This window comes from Trachinotus anak, unplaced genomic scaffold (genome assembly GCF_046630095.1).
Source record: "Trachinotus anak isolate AG129_WGS33_773 ecotype Australia unplaced genomic scaffold, CSIRO_AGI_Tana_v1 ptg000019l, whole genome shotgun sequence".
Taxonomy (NCBI): Eukaryota; Metazoa; Chordata; class Actinopteri; order Carangiformes; family Carangidae; genus Trachinotus; species Trachinotus anak.
The window spans coordinates 5,562,848-5,581,278 of record NW_027273870.1 but is presented as its reverse complement, the minus strand read 5'-3'; the positions used below and the strand labels follow the sequence as shown (position 1 = coordinate 5,581,278).

At 39.7% G+C, this 18,431-nt stretch overlaps 1 protein-coding gene across 1 annotated transcript; it reads right to left on the bottom strand.

The window, feature by feature from the left end:
* Positions 1–157: 157 nt before the first annotated feature.
* On the bottom strand, positions 158–13,691 carry LOC139636126 (A-type potassium channel modulatory protein KCNIP2-like). Its single transcript, XM_071503852.1, has 9 exons — positions 13,439–13,691; positions 4,225–4,323; positions 3,897–4,021; positions 3,714–3,783; positions 2,740–2,810; positions 2,452–2,559; positions 2,250–2,354; positions 1,144–1,206; positions 158–1,012 (listed from the first exon to the last, which is right to left on the bottom strand). Exons 1-9 carry the CDS (start codon positions 13,509–13,511, stop codon positions 965–967), a joined length of 762 nt encoding a protein of 253 aa, XP_071359953.1. The 5' UTR covers positions 13,512–13,691; the 3' UTR covers positions 158–964.
* Between the last annotated feature and the right edge of the window lie 4,740 nt (positions 13,692–18,431).

The following is an 18,431-nucleotide window of genomic DNA, read 5'->3' as shown; positions in this document are numbered from 1 at the left end:
CTCTTGCTACAAACTGAGATAAATAGACTTGAGGCACTGCACACGAGCCCTCAGGATTGTTCATCACATTTAGCAAAAAATAAATAAATAAATCTGTAACAAGAAGAAGTCAGTAATATTCCAGCTGGTCAATAATATATTAATTGTGCACTTTTGCATAGCAACTGTGTGGTTTTATTCAATTTCGTCATCACTGTTACCATGTCCATATAGAAAATATAATCACACTTTAATTAAACATTTCAATGGCCAGTCAAAACAGACACATCATGCAAACACAATATACAATGATATAATAAATGTGAGGTGAGCTCCATAAGAACACTGAGGAGAAGATTTGATAACACGTTACTGTAAGATTATTGCTAAAATCTAGACTTCCCATAATTAGAGTTGTCCCTTACTGTAGTATAACTGTGAGTATAGAAAGTGTGCGATATTTTACAACATGTTGAGCATTATTCCATTTGTTCCATTCTGTTCATTCAGTCTCTCTCATGTGTATCATACATGCAATAGAGAAATAATCATCGTTTGTAGGAGTGAAGAGGCCATAGGATGTCGAAACTGAGGTTGCATATCTGCTGTTTTCTTGATGCATCTGTTCACTGATGCTTATTGTTATTGAGCCGTTCTTCTAGCTGTTTATTAAACATCATTCATAAGCTAAAACCACCAAAATCCACCTTTCAACACCTTCACTTACTGTAAAAAAAAAAAAAAATCTGAAATTCCTTTTCACATGAGTCGAGTCATTTTGGAACGGGACTTCACCTCGTTCAATTTGCCCAATTCAGTCATTGACATAATCTTAGAAAAGGTGGTTTGGGGTAGGCTATACATCCTCAGATCACCACTCTTGTTTAAGCCCACAAACACCACCCACTCTGGCTGGGGGCTGAAGAACTGCACAACAGAGAAGCTCCAGGCAGGCGGGAAATCTCCTGGCTGTGTCTGACAAGCTTTATATCACATTATCAAACATGTGCATGGACTGCATGATGTTGTCATCCTGGACAAGAGGAACAAAAAGGAACACATTTAAAATGATTTCCATAGCTGTGGCTGGAAGTGCAGTTTCCATTAGTCACATCATTAATTGTGTATTTTACTTATTGTTGATATAATTTAGTATCAAATGACCTTTTGGCATGTCTCCAGGAACTCCTCAATGGTGACCACCCCGTCATTGTTCCTGTCCATTTTCTGGAAAAATACAACACATAATCTGTGATGTGAACTTAAAGGTGCCCTGTGGAGTTTTCTTGTAAACAAAGACATTTGTGTTTACTTGCTAACCAAAACACACTTTTTATATATAGTTTATTTATTAGGCCTAACAAGAATGCATTTCCTTTCTCAGAAGACATTTATAAAGCCAATTAGCTATTTGTAGATTTCCTAGCAAGCATTAGCATTAACAGCTGTCCACTTACCAGTCTGGGCAAGAACTTCAGCCGTCGTTGTATTTATAAGACAAGAGGTTACAATACACCCTCTGAGCAGCGCTACTTCTTCAGGGCAGGCTGGATGCTACAGTGACTTGGTATCGGAAAGTGATGAGACAGATTGAACTGGGTGAAGCTACCTGGTTAGCATGCTAACTTCAGTTGAATTAAAAAAAAAAAAAGTGATAGAAATAGAAGCAAAACAAAAGGGTTGCTTTCCACTGCTGGAGACAGCTCTTGGCGAGTAAAGAAATTAAGTTTGATGCCAACCTTGCAACGTTTCTTCTAGGCTGTAATTAAATAGCTGTTAATACTAATGTTCGCAAAACTTACAAATAGCTACTTTTTGTAACCTACATGTTTGCTTACTAGCAACTGTGAGATACAAGTAATTTGGGGACTATCGTTATTGTGCCACTCGTGGTCAAAAACTCCACTGGGTACCTTTAAGTAGCCCAGACAACATACAGTGCTCTTAAGTGTTTCTTTTCTATCTACAGCACAGTCAACAGTCAACCTCCACTTTACTTGAGATTGATATGAAACCCCTCAGCTGAGCTCTGACGAGATATTGAACTTACATACTTACATACATACAAACTATGTAAGTGCGCAATTTAAAGTTAAAACACTTTTTAAAGCAAATTAAGGCAAAATTTAAAGCAAAATCCAGTGCTAAATTAAAAGAAACTGATTAAGCCTACATGGATTATTTCTTGTTTTGAACAAATTCTTTGAATCACTTTGAGTTTAGTGCTGGGAGGTGTGGAGTGTATTGGTCTGCTCATGTGTGAGTTTCACCTGGAAGAAGCTGTCAACATGATCCTTGGCAGCGCTGTCCTTCATGTTGGGGTAGGTATATTTCCCCATCATGTCATAGATTGAGTGCATGATGTCTGTCATCTCCTGGACAAAAGGAGGAGAGGAAAAGAAACATGTCAAAAAAAGCATGCCGACAACATGACACAAGTAAGTTCACACAAGCAGGGAATGGTACGAGTACCTCTCTGGTGATGCAGCCATCCTTGTTGAGATCATACAGGTTAAAGGCCCAGTTGAGCTTATCTGTGATGGAGCCTCTCAAGATGATGGACAGACTTACAACAAAGTCCTACAGCAAGGAAAAGATCATTAATGCAACCAAGACAAACAGGGAAGTGGAAGAGAGAAGAAGAATACTGTCTATTTACTAGTGAATACCACATAAACCACATTCGGTTTTAGCGCTGTTCCTGTTTCATATCCGGGCTGGGATGATCATGTGGTGCTGAGATGGGAATGTGGTTCTCACCTCAAAGTTGACCGTTCCGTTGTTTTGGGTGTCAAAGGCTTCAAACAGGAAATGTGCGTACATACTTGAATCTGAAAGGAAGAGAAAATAAAGTGATCACTTCAGTATCTCAGTGTTTTTGTGTGGTCACCACACTAACACAGGTAGAGTTACTTGTGTGTGATTATTGCCTACACTGACAAGAAGAGAGAAACAATAACTAGTTCTGAGCGCAGTAAAATGAGAATATGATGAATAGACTGAACATCACACACTTAAGCACAGAGACATGCAGTCATATGTCCTGCAGGTGTTTGTGGTTTTATATCATTCTTCATAAACCTGACAAATTCAGGAATGATTGATGAAAACAATTATATCGACAAAAAAAAGAAAAAAAAAGACAAAACCGTGAATGAAAATCAGCAAACAAAGTTCCTACAATTAAAGCAACGAGGGAAGCAACATTAACACATACATTTGAGTTGGAGGTAGACATTTTTGCTCTGCTTTTGGCTGTAGAAGTAGTTTTCTCCACATTTTTCAGAGGTCAAAATTTATCTAGAAACACAAATCCGTCATTTTCCACATGTCTTTTTTTTTTTTTTTACAAAGGTTGATATGAAATACACAGGCTTTGAAATGTATTTGTAAACATCATTTCACAAGTTTAAATCTTATCTGTGTCTTATTTGACCCTATAGATTTTCAGTTCAAGCAAAGACTACATGTGATTTTTTTTTTCAATGAGCAGAGCTTAAAGTAGAAAGATGAACTGAAACAGGGTTATTATGTGGTGCACTGGAATAAAACTCTCGACCTGTGGTCACAGCACACGATCACCCACTGTATCTCTGGCTTTAACCACAATGAAGGTGGAAGATACGGGATCCTGCTTTTTATTACAGAGCTTCCTCTGGTTTGGTACTGGACTGCAAATGTTTGGTAAAACAAATGTCGAATTGGGCGGGTGAAAGGAAGTGAGTCTGACTGACCTCCCTGAGGGAAGAACTGGGAGTAGATGTTTTTAAACGTCTCCTCATTCACCACCCCGCTGGGACACTCCTGTGGAAATCAGGAAACTCTCAGGTCAACAACAACAACAACAAATAATATAATATGGTATAATGGTTATCCAAGTATAAAGAATCAATCATTCACAGGAAGTGCTGACTGACATTTTTGAATCCCCGGTAAAGGACCTTCAGCTCTTTCTTGCTGAAGTTGGTCTGCTCTACGAGACGGTCGATCCCCTCCGGTCTGTAACACACTGTTGACAGTTCACCATCATCGGCTATACTTCCTGCGTGGGGGGACAGAGAGAGAAACGAAGCAGTTACTCCCTGAGATACAACAGAGGTGTTACGACCAGAGGAGAAGGTGAAAAGTGCAGAGGGAAAGAAAAAGTGGCAAAAATGAAGTTGATGTGTAAAAGGATCAGTTGTTCTTGTCACTGAGGGACTCAGTTCATATGAGGGGAATGTGAGCGTGCGTCCTGACACTTACTTTGATTAACTGAGGGGCTGGAGCCAGAGCGACAGCAGGGGAGCAGTTTGAGGAAGCGCTGCTTTATGGTCTTTTTAGTGGGTTTGGATGGAGGATTACCTGGAAACAACCAATCACAGCAAAGATTAGAGGCAGACACAGTGGCCCACATAGTGGACACCATGTTAAATGGATAAAACATCAGCCAAACTTGACTCAAATACTTTGGATCACTTGTCCATGCAACTTGGTGCGTGCAAAGTAGTTTGCTGACCTGGCTTTGAACCAGTTTTTATCCATCAGATCAAAGCTGTTCGGAGAGCATCAGCGTGTGAGGGCTGAGTGAAATGACACAGCAGTCTGAGCTGGGATACTGAGCTCAAACTGTCATTTCATGTCTGAGATTATTAAGCTTTAAATGTCTTTGTTTCCAGATTAATTATGGAAAGAAATTATGTTTGTTTTTTGTATTTTATTTTTTAATTTAACCAGCAGACCTCTTGACATGAAACACCTCTTTTAAAGAGAGGAGGCCACTAATAAATACATTTAGTTTAGTTTGTTGTTAAATCACATGATTTAAATTAAATCAGTTTAAGAACCGTGTTTGACCAACAACAGCAGCCCCTTTTATTTTAAATGGGCTGGAAACGCTGAGTGATTTCAGTGGGTGTGTCAACATGAATTTCTCTACTAAATTTCATGGAAATCCATCCAGTGGTTGTTGAAATAATTCAGTGCAGTGGAGTAGCTTTTAGGGTTTGAGTAAAGTGCTTCAAGAGGAGTAAAAGTGACAAGGTCAGGAGAGCTGAGATAGACACATACACACACACACACACACACACACACACACACACACACACACACACATGCAAAAGTTGTAATGCAATAAAGAGACCAGACACACACACATCATGGTCCACTGGCCTTTACAGACGCCACGATACGACTTCATCACTTGACCTTTCAGAAAATCCTTCAGGATTCCCTCGGCATCACCTTCAACCAAACACACTCTCTCTCCCATATTCAACAGAGAGACATTAGGACTCTCAATTCATCATTTATTAATTGATTAACATGCTATCTCTTAATTATTTATCTAACAAAATATTCAAACCTTCAGCCAGTAAATATCCTTTATTATAAATAACCCACTCTTTGAAAAATAATCTCAGGCATTTGATCAGTCAAATATCGTTGCAGGTGACATGGAGCAGGACAAACATCTGAAGCATGTTTCTCTCACTGACTCTTCCCTCTGACCTGACAGTGACGTGCCTGCCCATCTTCAGCGGGCTCAGGTCGCTCCTCTTCCCTCTGGTCCATGCTGAATGTGTTTCAGGATTGTCTCTGTTTCTTCTGCTCTGAGATCTATTTTCTGTGACATTGAGCTCTAATGATCCTTTATTGTTCTTCTTCTCTTTTGTCCTTCCTCACTTTTTGAATCCGCAGTTGTTTCCTCAAGACTTTGCCAGCTGATAAGTTCCTCTGAAGCTGCATGTCTTATGATCTTATGATGGATTACAATCTATCGTTACATCTTCGTCCAGCTGACGATCCAACAAAACAGACACTCGCTTTCCCTTCACCATCCCAGCTCCTCCCTTCCTCCCTTCCGCAGGAGCAGCAGAGGGTTGACACACACCTGCTACAGTAAAACCCAAACCTCCTCTTCATCTTCTCCTTCATCTACTCTGAGGCTTTGCCTGCTCCTCAATTTTCTATATGTCCTATTTTCAGAGACAGATAACTTGAAAGGACTTTTTTTTAAATTAAATATTTACATTGTTCTGGATATTTTTTTAGATAAGTTATATTTTGTTTTTGTAACATTTGATTTCAGTGGCTGCAAATCAGTTCTCACGGGGAGGGACTAAGTCTAAAAATACTAACATTTGGATTGTAGGAGGAAGGAGAACACAGCACAATGCAGGTTCCTCATAGAGATGTATTGTTGTAACTAGAATAACACTAGGCCAAACAATCCTACACGTGAAGGGAAGTGATTTTAAAAAATCCCTGGAAATGCCCTTTTAACCGGATGCACACCAAAGTTCAATAGGCTCTTCAACTGGGCTGTGCCCCATCCCTCCACCAAGTCAGGTAACAATAATGATAAGATTAAAATTATTAATTGTAGCAGTCGGTGGCTGCAGTCACAGACCCAGAGTCTAGATTGCCACAAAATATCAAATATCAGTAAGATTTATAGGGTGTAAGCTGCTGCAACAGTTTCCATTAATGTCGAAAGTGAAATGAAACTTTTCATGACGACTGTCTGAAACTGATTTAAATGTGGAGACTGGGGCTGATCATCAGAATTTCATATAACTTGACTTGTGACTTGTTTGATCTGATCTGACTCGGCTCAACTTGATTCTCACCACAGTAACTTTGGACTTGCTTGAGAGTTGCACATGTGTGATTTACTCCCATTTCTGCAAAGTAGAGTTGATCATTGTCAACTACAACAGCTGTTCCTGTAAAGACTGTGCACGTAATCCCCCTTTTTCCAGCAGGAGGGGTTTTTCCAGATGTTCGTGTGTCCCTCCTGCCACCAGAGGACAGTGTTGAACTACAGTCAGCTTCCACTCAGCTGTGTAAGGTCTCCAGCTTAGAGGAAAGATTCACACATAAACAGGCAGGAAGCGACTGTGGGAGACCAGGACAGACAGTCAGGTGGAGAAAGAAGTGTTCACGCACCTCCACTCTCGCTGCTCTGTGAACCTGTTTTGATTTTCTGACAACGTCACCCATGAATCCACAGAAAGCTAAGTGTAACAGAGACAGAGAAGCATCTGACTGACTTTTCATTCACAGCCATGAGAAGCTGAGTTATCTCCCAGGTACAGTCCTGCACAAAAAGCCAGGATGTTTACACAACTATGAAAACCCACCAATCACATTATCTGCATTATCACAGAATGAGAATTAGACATAATATTTGATGTGATGCATTATTCATCTCATTTACACATTTATACACATCTTTTATTGATCACCATTAATAACTGAAATAAACAATGAGTCAATTGCTGTGCAGCAGCAGCAGCAGCAGCACATACAGTGGAAATACTCACACAAAGTTTTCATGGTGTATTGTTTTACAACATTTAAGCAAAGTAGATTTAGTAGATTTCCTACAGGTGCATTCACACCTGAGAAATGTAAAATAATAAACTTGTAATGAAAGACATGCTTTTGCTCATGGGCATATCAGCAGCCCGACTTCACACTTCTTCCTTTATGTTGTATCACATAAAAATTCAAACCTGTCAAAAGTGTGCATACAGCTGCTTCTGTCAGAACAAACCAGTCGTTCTCCTTTCTTTCACTCCTGTGTTACGTCTTTTAGTGTCTTTACACATTTTTATATCCGTTTTTTTTATCCCTCAGTATGTGAAACTAAATCTTGCTCTAGTGAATCTCATTCTTTGAGACCTGCTCAGAGCGATGACTGTAAGTCCTGGGGTGACACGTGTGTGTGTTTGTCACCTGTGGGTTTACTTATCATGGGCATAATTGTGGGTGGATATTGAGGACATGTCAATCAAACTATCAGCTATCAAACAGCAGCTGCACAGCCATGGAAAAGCAAACAACGCTTTGTATGGCCTCACACATATGCAGGGAACACAAAAACACCTCAGCCTCTTGATGCGGGAGAATAAAATTGTGAATAAGAATAAATAAATAAACAGTAGGACCTTTTTTGCTGAGAGACAGAGAGAAAGGGGGAAAAAAACTTCCCTGTTCTTTTCTTTCTTTCTAGCAGACATTTTTAGACGTGACAGAGGCGCAGGGCATTGATCACAGATACGTCACCGAAATGTTTTCGAAGAGCAGCTGTTTGATGTGACTTGTTCACACAGAAATCTGTCAAATCAGAGTGAGAGGTCGCTCTTCGAGAGACAACGCAGCTTATAAACGTGGAGCTCAGCTGAGGCGTTACATAAGCAGGACAGAGTGTAGAAACACATGCCACTCGCTCTCAGGGAGGCAGTTCACACTGTTCGTGATGTCACAGTGTGAGAAAATGAAACATGCTCGTTCAGTTAAACTCTCTGAAGACACTTCCTGTTTCCAAAATAACTTACTAAGTGTTTGAAACGAAAGCTTTTAACTGTCCCACTGCACAAAATGAGCAGTGCACATCAGCAGGGGTCTGACTGAGGCTGGTGAATAACACTGACTCAACAGTTATTCAGGAGCTGCTGAGACTATCCAGCAGCGGGATCCTCCTCACTCCCAGGGACCCTCTGGCTGACTTTGACTGTGTGAATCAATGAGAACAGATGCAGCCCTGGGAGGCAGATCAATACACTCGTCCCTGCTGTTACTAACACGTTTAAAGACTCTGTTAGCTACAGGTGATGGAAGTACTTAAACTGTGGAGGAGCCACTGGAAGAAATTCATAAGGAGAAACAGGATGACCGCAAGGCATTGAAAAGATTCGGAGGGTCACAAATTTTACTGATAAAGTATTTATAGTTATTGATTAAGGACCAAGCCCCTTCAGCAGATGTGTAAGCCTAAATCTTTGCATTTCAGTTCACTGTGAGGGCAGTCGAGATATTTGCTGCTAATTACAAAGCTGCAACTTCTGAAGCGAGTCTGATCAATGGGCTTTAGATGAGCTGAATCAGGGAGGCAAGGGAAACAAAGTTGGAGCTCTTGAATATATTGACTTGGAGGATAGAACGAATCACAGTTTCTTCCAAAGTGGCAGCTGCATGTGTGTGTTTTATGCAAAATAATGAGTGTTTTTTTTCTTGGTTCTCTAAGAATAACAACCTACTAGAAAGATTCATTTTTCACACATTTAAATTTTCAGTCAAATTTCTCAATAAAACACTCTGATCTACAGAGAAACTAGAGAGGCCTGGTCCCAGTGTCCTCTGTGGCCCCTGCAAAGACAGTACTGTTAATTCTATTTCAAAGAAAAAGGTTATAATGCCAATCCATTGCAAGAGATTATTATTAATCTACAAAGTAATAATAAATGATTTATCAATCATAAAATAATTGATAAGCAAAATTTTAACTGCTTGTAAAGATGCTTAAACTGGTGATGCTGGTTATACTGTGACCCTGTCCGACCTCTGTGTGTGTGTGTGTGTGTGTGTGTGTGTGTGTGTGTGTGTGTGTGTGTGTGTGTGTGTGTGTGTCAGTGCACTGGCAGCATTTTGTGTTTACTCTCGGAAGCCATGGCAGCTTAAGGAGGGTCATGCAAGGCTAAATGAATGTTTGCAAATTAATGTTGCTCGGGAAAACAGCCTCTGTACTTACCATAATCCTTCAGAAGGGCATGGTTCAGATTATAAATGTCCATTTTATACAACCGTGGAGACACACACAAATACATTTAAAGATGCACACCCTTTTTCTTTCTGCTGACATCATGAGTTTATATCAGCGCATTTGATCTCTTGTGTCCTCACACAGAGACAGATGTCGCCTCATGAGTTACGTAGGATCAGCTTTGATTTTTGTTACACAACATTGATCTTAATATAACACAATTCATCACTCCAGACCAAAGCCATTTCCATTTGGCACCTACAACATCGAAACTATTTAGGTCTGACAGGATTTTATTCTGAAATAAGCTATATAAGTATGTTATATAAATGTAATATTCATGTTGTCACGACTGATATTTTGATGGATTCAGGAAAAACCCCTTGAGCACTGTACAGAAAAGTGTCATGACCTTTCCCGTGGCAGATAGTAACTGTAATGTAATGGGTGTAACATTAGTCTGAACACTGAAACTGAAATGATTAGTCGATTAACAAATTATGATCAGTGTTGGAAAGCACATTCACTTAAGTACTCTACTTAAGTATAGTTTTTAGTTAATTTCAGAGGCCAATACTGTATTTTTACTTATTCTTAAATTATTGATACAAAATTTAACCATGTAATTTTATAGATTAAACATCCCAGTGGACTGTAAAGTATATCCATACAAGAAGACAATACAAGAATACAATATACAATTAGCTTAGTTAATGTATGTAAATGTACAATTATCTTATATGTTTATGTATCCATAGTTATAATCCAATAATAAAACATATATGATTCTGGGACAGGAAATTCTGCAAAATGAGAATTAATACTTTATATAATGAATAATTAATACTAATACCTGTGTACTTCTACTTCTAGTGTAGTGTCCTAAGTTCCATATGCTATGTGACTTCCTGCGTATTGTATGTTGTAATGTCTTAATTTCCATATGTTATGTGACTTCCTGGGTCTGGTACATTTAATTAGGGGCCCGAGGTCAAAAGGACATAGGAGATGATTTTTGTGTCTTAGGAAATGAGGTCCATTTAGATATGGATCATATATCTTGTCTCAGCTTCATGACACCAATCTATATAAGCAGGTAGTTAGAGCTGATATTCAGAGGAGATTCATATTGGCTTCGACTCCTCTCTCAGGCAATCTCGAGTGCTTGATTTGATGCTGGACTTCTTTGTAATAAACCTCTTTATATACAAGTAAGATGGTGTCAGCTGAGTTTTCTTCATCATCATCACATCATCGCTGTTTAAGAAACAACACTAGTAAAACTTTGGGTTAATGACTTACTTAGTTTACTTACTCGGACAGAATATATATATATGTGTGTGTGTGTGTGTGTAATAATACAACGTATAACAGTATAACAGTAACAAAATCATATTTACTGTAAAGATACAAGAGTAATATCAATCATCTTCTCAACAAGAAAGCAAATAAGCATATTTGCCCGAAATGTCAAACTATTCCTTTAAAGAGATAAAAAAAGTTTGTCTCCATCAAGTGTTCAGATCTTTTACTTAAGTAAAAGTAAAAGCCAAGCTTGAGAAGTCCTGCTTAATAATAATAAGTGTTTTTCTCTAATGTTTGATTTTTGGTGAGATATATTGGATCATTTCAACATTGACTGACACTGAGATGTTTGAACTGTGACCCCGACTAAACGCTGCTTTCTGTAAGACATCAGAAGCCTAAAAGGTGGGAAACCACTGCTTTAATCAATAATAAACAAAGTGTTGTATCTATCCATTGTGTAAAATCTTCATCTTAAAAGTAACTAGTAACTAAAGCTGTGAAATAAATGTAGTGGAGGAGAAAGTACAATATACCTCAAAGTACCTCAAAATTGTACCTCAGCAGAGTACTTAGAGTAAATATAGGTATAACTGTCCATCACTGCATGACCTCATGGGTCAGCTGCACTGGCGCAGCAGTCCGTCAGGCTCACTGTCACATGTGAAGTGTAGTGTAGAAAATGATGACTTGACAAAGATCCAGTATCTATAATGTATGAACGCAGAGTAAACAACATGAGCTTTTTTTAGCAGCATTAAAGTCGAGCAGCTGAACATAAAGAAAAACATCAAGTTTTTTGTTTAAATGTTTTCGATACAGCTGATAAACTTTAGACTTTTTCCACGAGTGTTGGTTGTTGGCTCCTTCATCAGTATGTGTGACATTAGTGTTCGGTGTTTGTTGGACAGATCCGATCTCACCACGACGCCGCTGTGCTTCACTCTGTAATGAAAGGGTTTGTTTGTGTGTCCTAAGCGTCGCCTAAAGCCTCTGTGTTCATGCACCTGTTCACTGTTTGTTTAACCTGCTGCTGAATGGGCACCACACTGGCTATTGTACCAGCAACAAGTACCAGCCATTAAATAAAGCTGTACATCATACCACCCATCTGTTTATCCTTCCATTTGAATTACAGCACTTTAAAAATGTCCCGGAAAACACATTAACTGGGATGTGTTTGTTGTTTTTAAAGGAAAAGACTCTAAGGAAGGAAGAATGACAGAGCAGCATTACAAGGAGCCAAGTGTGTGTGTGTGTGTGTGTGTGTGTGTGTGTGTGTGTGTGTGTGTTTACCAAAGAAGCTTGTCTGCATCACTCAAGAGGAAAATAAAACACTGAAAAAGTGTGATGAAGAGGAGCCTCACTGATCTAATTCCACTATAAACACACTGACAGGGATAATTTTAGATGACAAGATATGAACGCGACGCTTATGTTTTCCTGTTCTCTCCTCTATTCTCGCTTCTTCAGGCCTAACTAGTGTGTTTATTTGAACTGTCCCCATACTGATAACAGCAGAGTGACTTCTTGTGACAGAAGTTTTCTCTCGTCTCACATCAGCTTTAAAGTTGTTTTCTCTTCATTGAAGTTCATTTGGTCATTTGTATTTCTCAGAGCTGGCTGGATGAAAGCAAAAACATACAATACGACCAGCATTAACAGCATTGTGTTATTTAGTATAGTGTTATTTAGAGCTGCAACTAATGATTATTTTAATTATTCACCAAGTTTTTGAATTCTTTTACAATCAGTCTATAAAAGTCCATCACAAGCTCAAGATCCAGAAAAAAACATTTACAGTGATTTAAAACAGAAAAAAGCAGCATATCCTCTGAAATTGTTTAGATTTTATGCTTGATATTGTTTTAATGATTAATTATTATTGTTGCCAATTAATTTTCTGTGAGCAACTAATTGATTAGTTGCTGGTACTTCATGGGCCATAGAGAGATAGTGACGCCATATGTTTTCATCCTGAGGTTAGAGCTATTAGATTATAGAATATACTGACATTATTGAACCACCCCTTTATTTACACTCAGTTGCATTTCACATTCAGTGTCATTCAAACGTTTAGTCCTTCATGAGGTTGTGACTTCAAACAACATGCTCTCTGGCTTCTTGTATCCTTTTTTTCTTCCAACCAAGAACTGATTATTCTAACCTGCATATTTTAGGTCTCTTTACATAATATTCTTATTCAAATCAGTTTGCAGACAAAGGCAATGATGTAAAGTTCATCTTGAGATAAATTCCCTGTAACATCAGACTCAAAATCATAGAGAAACAGCAGATTCACACACAATAACAGAGTGAATGCTGAATTAGACAGAAGCCTGTTCCCAACTTACACTTAGCTACTTATAGGCCTACCTGCCATTTTAATTATTATGCAGCCCATTAATAAAATATGGCAGAGAGATTTCAGCCGGCTTTGCAGCAGCTGGTGCAACAGAACCGTGGTGCATTAAAAAACTGCTTCAAGTCCCACAGTCAGGCACTATTTACTTATCAACCAGGATGAACCAACGCAAACTCCGAGCAGCGCAGAGCGACCGGGGTTCAGCCAGGCCAGCAAACAGCGGCTCACTTTCAGACACAGGAGGAAGAGCTTCCACCTACCCGTGAGGGGGTCGTACGATCTGTCCAGCTCTCTGGAGTCTGACAAACTCTGCTCCTGACTCCTGGACTTCATGTTTCCTCACTTCTCAGCGGACCGCCGAGCTGAAACCTGCGGGACCTGAGGGTGCGTCTCAGCCGCGGCTCACCGACGACTCCTGCGCTTTCATCCCCGTCTGCAGGTCACTTCTCCTCCCAGCGGCCGCCCGAGAGGAGCGTCTGTCTCTCTCCTCCCTCTGTTTCCCAAACTGAACCTCCCGCTCAGCATCAGCATCAGCGAGCATCCACAGACTCCCTCTCTCTCTCTCTCTCTCTCTCTCTCTCTCTCTCTCTCTCTCTGACGGGTCCCTGTGGGGCTAAGGTTCAAATGTAATGATGGTGTAGTCTACAGTCCTGGCTGCTTCGGAGAGATCTGCTGACTTTACTGTGCCTGTCGTCCAAACATCAGCTGGAGCATCTGCATCTGTCCCAGCTGTGAGACGATGACAGAGAGAGAGAGAGAGAGAGAGAGAGAGAGAGAGAGAGAGGAAATAAGGAACGTTTACTTTATTCAATTCTGTGATCCCAAATTTCCCTGAATGAAATTACAGGAGACAGGGCATGTGCTGCTGCCCAAATATCAACATCCCACAACCTGAGGGACAGTGAATCAGTGAATGACCTAGAAACACACACAAATAATATACTGTAAATATATAATTGTACATGAAAATCAGTGTTGGCGTTGTTTGTTGAATTTTGTATATGTGGAAATAGCAATGTTGTTTTTCTCATACTGTCCTGCCAATGAAGCACCTTTGAATTTAATTAAGAAAGAAATGGAGGGGGGGGGCAGACAGAATGACAGAGGGATGCGTGTGTGAGTGACTGTCTATTTGAGCGTATATGTTATGATGGATGGCCTCACCTTGGCTCAGGACCTGATCGAGCAGCTTTGGCTCAGCAGGAAGAAGTAATACCTGTGGATCAATACCTTGTCAGCCCGTCGTCCTTGAGCTGGTTGAGCAGAGTTAATGGATGACTCACTCATTTTTCAGAAAATGCAAGCAGCAAGGTCATGATTAAAAAAAGAAAAGAAAAGAAAAGAAAAGAAAAGAAATCATTTGAATAATATCTCCATAAATACAAACCATACGCTGGATGGAGACAGCGGAGGCCACAGGCTGGTTTATGGGATAAACTTAAAGATTTCTGTGGCTTTGTTTCCCATCGCAAACTTCTTTTTGTGATGTACAGGCTACAATTCTTTTGTATAGACATGGATCAAAGAAACAATGATCATCACTAAACTGATGGCGTTGGTTCATACAGTCAAGATGCCAAAGACATCCCAAGGTCTTCTCTTTGATGAGCTTTTCCTGTGTAGAAAGACTGCCTTTCTCAGGTTCAAGAGTTTCTTTGCAAAGAAAATTTCAGTAAAATAGAAAAAACTGGAGGCAAATGCATTGTTACAATTCATCTTGAGGGAAACATGAATAGGCTATGTGTCTCAAATGTCATGGCTAATTCATTCAAAGATACAAATATCAATCTCATGGTGGCGCTAGAGCAAAGATCATTTGTCATTTGCCGACACTGTTTGAGATCCACAAATGTATGTGCACAGTTTTGTGCTGGACGTTGAGATATTTCACAAGCTAGGTGAAACTGATCTCCTGGTGGCGCTAGACGAAAACTTGGGGATCACAAATGTCAGTAGGATTCATCCTCTGGTGACCATAAATGTCCATCCAACAGTTGTTGGGACGATTCAGTCTGAACCAAAGTGGTGGAGTCGACCAACAGATCCATGTATATATGGCTGCATAGTCCTACCCATGATTTCTAATTGACTTTGACATGAAAGATGCTGGAGTGCCCCTTTAATCCCAGCTCAAAACCCATATTTAAATCCTTCTCAAATTATTATTATTCAGTGAATGTAACAAATCCCTTCTAAAAAAAAAATGTTAAGCATACAAGCCAGGAGTGATGAAATAAAGAGAGTGTTATAACACAAAGAGTGCTGGCCTTTAAATTAAACCCTCTCACTGTCACATAGGAGAAAGAGAAGTCATTTTGCCAAGAAAAGCTAAATAATGCTTGTTGGGTATCAGCAGTGCAGTGAAGCTTCCTCACAGACGGGCAGACGAGTGAGGGATTATTATGTTCCCCATCAAAAGACTGATGGGGAGGAGAGAAAAAATCTATCAGCTACTGGAGAAAGAGCAGGATGAAGGAAAAAAGAAAGGCAAGGGAGGATACAAAAAGACTCCTGGTAGAGTAAAAAAAAAAAAATCAAAGTGGGATAGTGATGCAGTGCTGAAGAAGAGAGTGGAGCAACAGAAAAAGAAAAAAAAACTCAAAGAGAAATTGAAGATTACAGAGGGAACACAGTGAAGAGGTATTTGAATATATTATGTGCCTCGAGACGGTTAAATCTCGAAGTATTGATGGTGTTTATCTCCCACAGGGGTTTACAGAGAAGTTCAGCGTGGCTGCAGGCTGGAAAGTGGAGCTGACAGATAACCAATAATGAGCTCTGACTGATGCCCAAAGTTATACACAGCGTGGAGCCGCGATGATACAGGTGACAAATAACACACTTACACACACAGATACAGTCGAAGGATACACTGACAGGTGAGCAGGCACAGGCTGTTCAGAGGATGATATTCAGTAAAAGACATAAAAATAGTGTCACGTGTCCTCAGGAGCTGCGTTCCTGCTTTCGTGTATCCGTGCAAAGAGGCAGTTTTAGTTGATTTACTTTTTTCATATTTTCTGCAGACACAGATACAGGCGAGGGCACGCAGATAAAGAAATGAAGGGGTAAAGGCGTGATGAAGAGAGGGGGTGGGGGAGTGGGAGGTGTGGATGGGGTAGTGGGGGGGGGCCTCAGCTGAGACAAAGTAGGCAATCTCCCCTCAAATGAATATTTGATGAGAAAGTTGATATGCTTAAATGAAATGTTACAAATACACAGCAGCATTAATGGGCTGTCACAGTAAAATACCCAGGCTTGGCTCTGTCTGAACGTCTAAGATGTCGTCAGCACACACACATAAACACACACATCGCATAGATTAGGGATCAGGGAGTTAATATGCTGGCCGATATGCCGTATCAAAAAGACACTGCATGCAAGCAAACACAAACACACACACTCTCAGAGTTCACTTTCCATGCCACAGCATTATTCCCAGGCTGTACAAAGGCACATTGTCATCTCTGGAACGGGGTTTTTGCACTAACATGACGTCTTGTATGTCCATTTAAGGCCATCAGTGTGTTTTTCTTCAGCAGACACACACATAGCTTAAATAAGCATGTGAGAGATGAAGAAATACAAAAGTAAAGACAGAGAAGTTTAAGGTCCCACTGCTGCTGCATTACCAGAGCTGACAGGCTCTGCATGTCGTAACCCATCGACTACAAATGAATAAACAAGTACTTTTTTATCAGTGAGTTTTGCAGTCGTGAGGAGAGGCATCTTTGAAAAGGGTTTCTCGTTGGTGCTGTCATGGTGCTTAAGGACTTGAGGGCCGACTGTTGAACAGTAAAGTTTTAGAGTTAGGGTCAGAAGACACAATCGGGGGTGGACTGGTCGCAATAAATTGTTTAAATGTCATAAATTAATAAATTGTGTAATAAATTGTGTGTCAGATTATTTATAAATTTGTATTAATTGTATAAATTCAATATTATCTGAAATGATAATGTATATGTTGATTATTACAATTTTCAGAGTTTGAAGTCAAAGGCCTGTTACAAACACCTGTAATCCACACAGTACCTAAAGGTGTACTCATGCTGTATGCTGATGATGCGCATTTATCTACCACTAAAACCCAGGCACTTTTTTCATTGGGGAAAAACATTTGTTAATGTTTTCATAATGAACTTGGCTTTTTGTTGCCTAATGTGAAAGCAGCTTCCAGAAATATGGGAAAAATGTGCTAAGAAAATGCAGATCAACCTCTGTTACTCGGGTACTGATTTATCCAAAATCAGTATTCTGCCCCTGGCTTTCATTACATATCCTTGTCTCCTCACATTTTCACATATTTCTCACTTCCCATTTCCTCCTCTTTGTTTGTCCATCTTTATTTACCTCTTTATTTAATCCACCCCCCTTTCTGATCTCTGCTTGTATTTTTCCTCCATCCTAGAGAACGGGAGAACGGGTTACTTTGAGCAACTTCTAATGAACAAAAGATTCAGTTGGTGTTGTTTGTGTGCCTGAGGGTGCAGACATCATTAGGAAGTAGCTGGAGGACAAAATTGATCAGAGATACTGGCTAATTACTTTCACAACATGAGGGAGCGAGGGGGGGGGGGTGGAGGAACAGAAAGTCTGAGGAGTGACTAAGAGAGGAAAAGGATGGATTCCACTCAGACTGCAACCTAATCAACAACCTTGACCTGACATTGACAGTTCACATTTATTCACTTCTCAGATAAATTTTGAAATTATTGATTCATATGGTCAAGGTGCACTTGCAGCAAGTAAGGATCAGAATACTGATTTGAACTCGTCCCTCATGTTCGCATCCTCAACAGCTTTACCAACAATCCTCCAGGCTTGATTTCTAGACTTCTTTATTAATGTTTGTTTTTTAAAATGTGTTTACAAAGATGATAATGTGGCCACTATATACTGTCGCTTTTTTCAAATAGTAAACATATAAGCTGCAATTTTGTCATAATATCAATATATTGAATGAATTAAATATTAAGTCAAATATACACAGAGAACCATTAATATTTCCTGTTCCCTTTACTCACCCAAAGAATGAAATAATGAAAATCTCTAAATTTATTGTTTATATGGTATCCTAGACTTATATTTTATTCATTCACAGGCCAGAGGCCCTACCTACATAGTATTTCTTGTAATGGCTATGAATACAGTCGCTGGTTTTTAGATTGTCCTCCTTATAAAGACCCTGTACAGCCACACAATGTTTTCAGTTATTCTATTTGATTAGACCTCTGGTCAGATTGATTCGAAAAA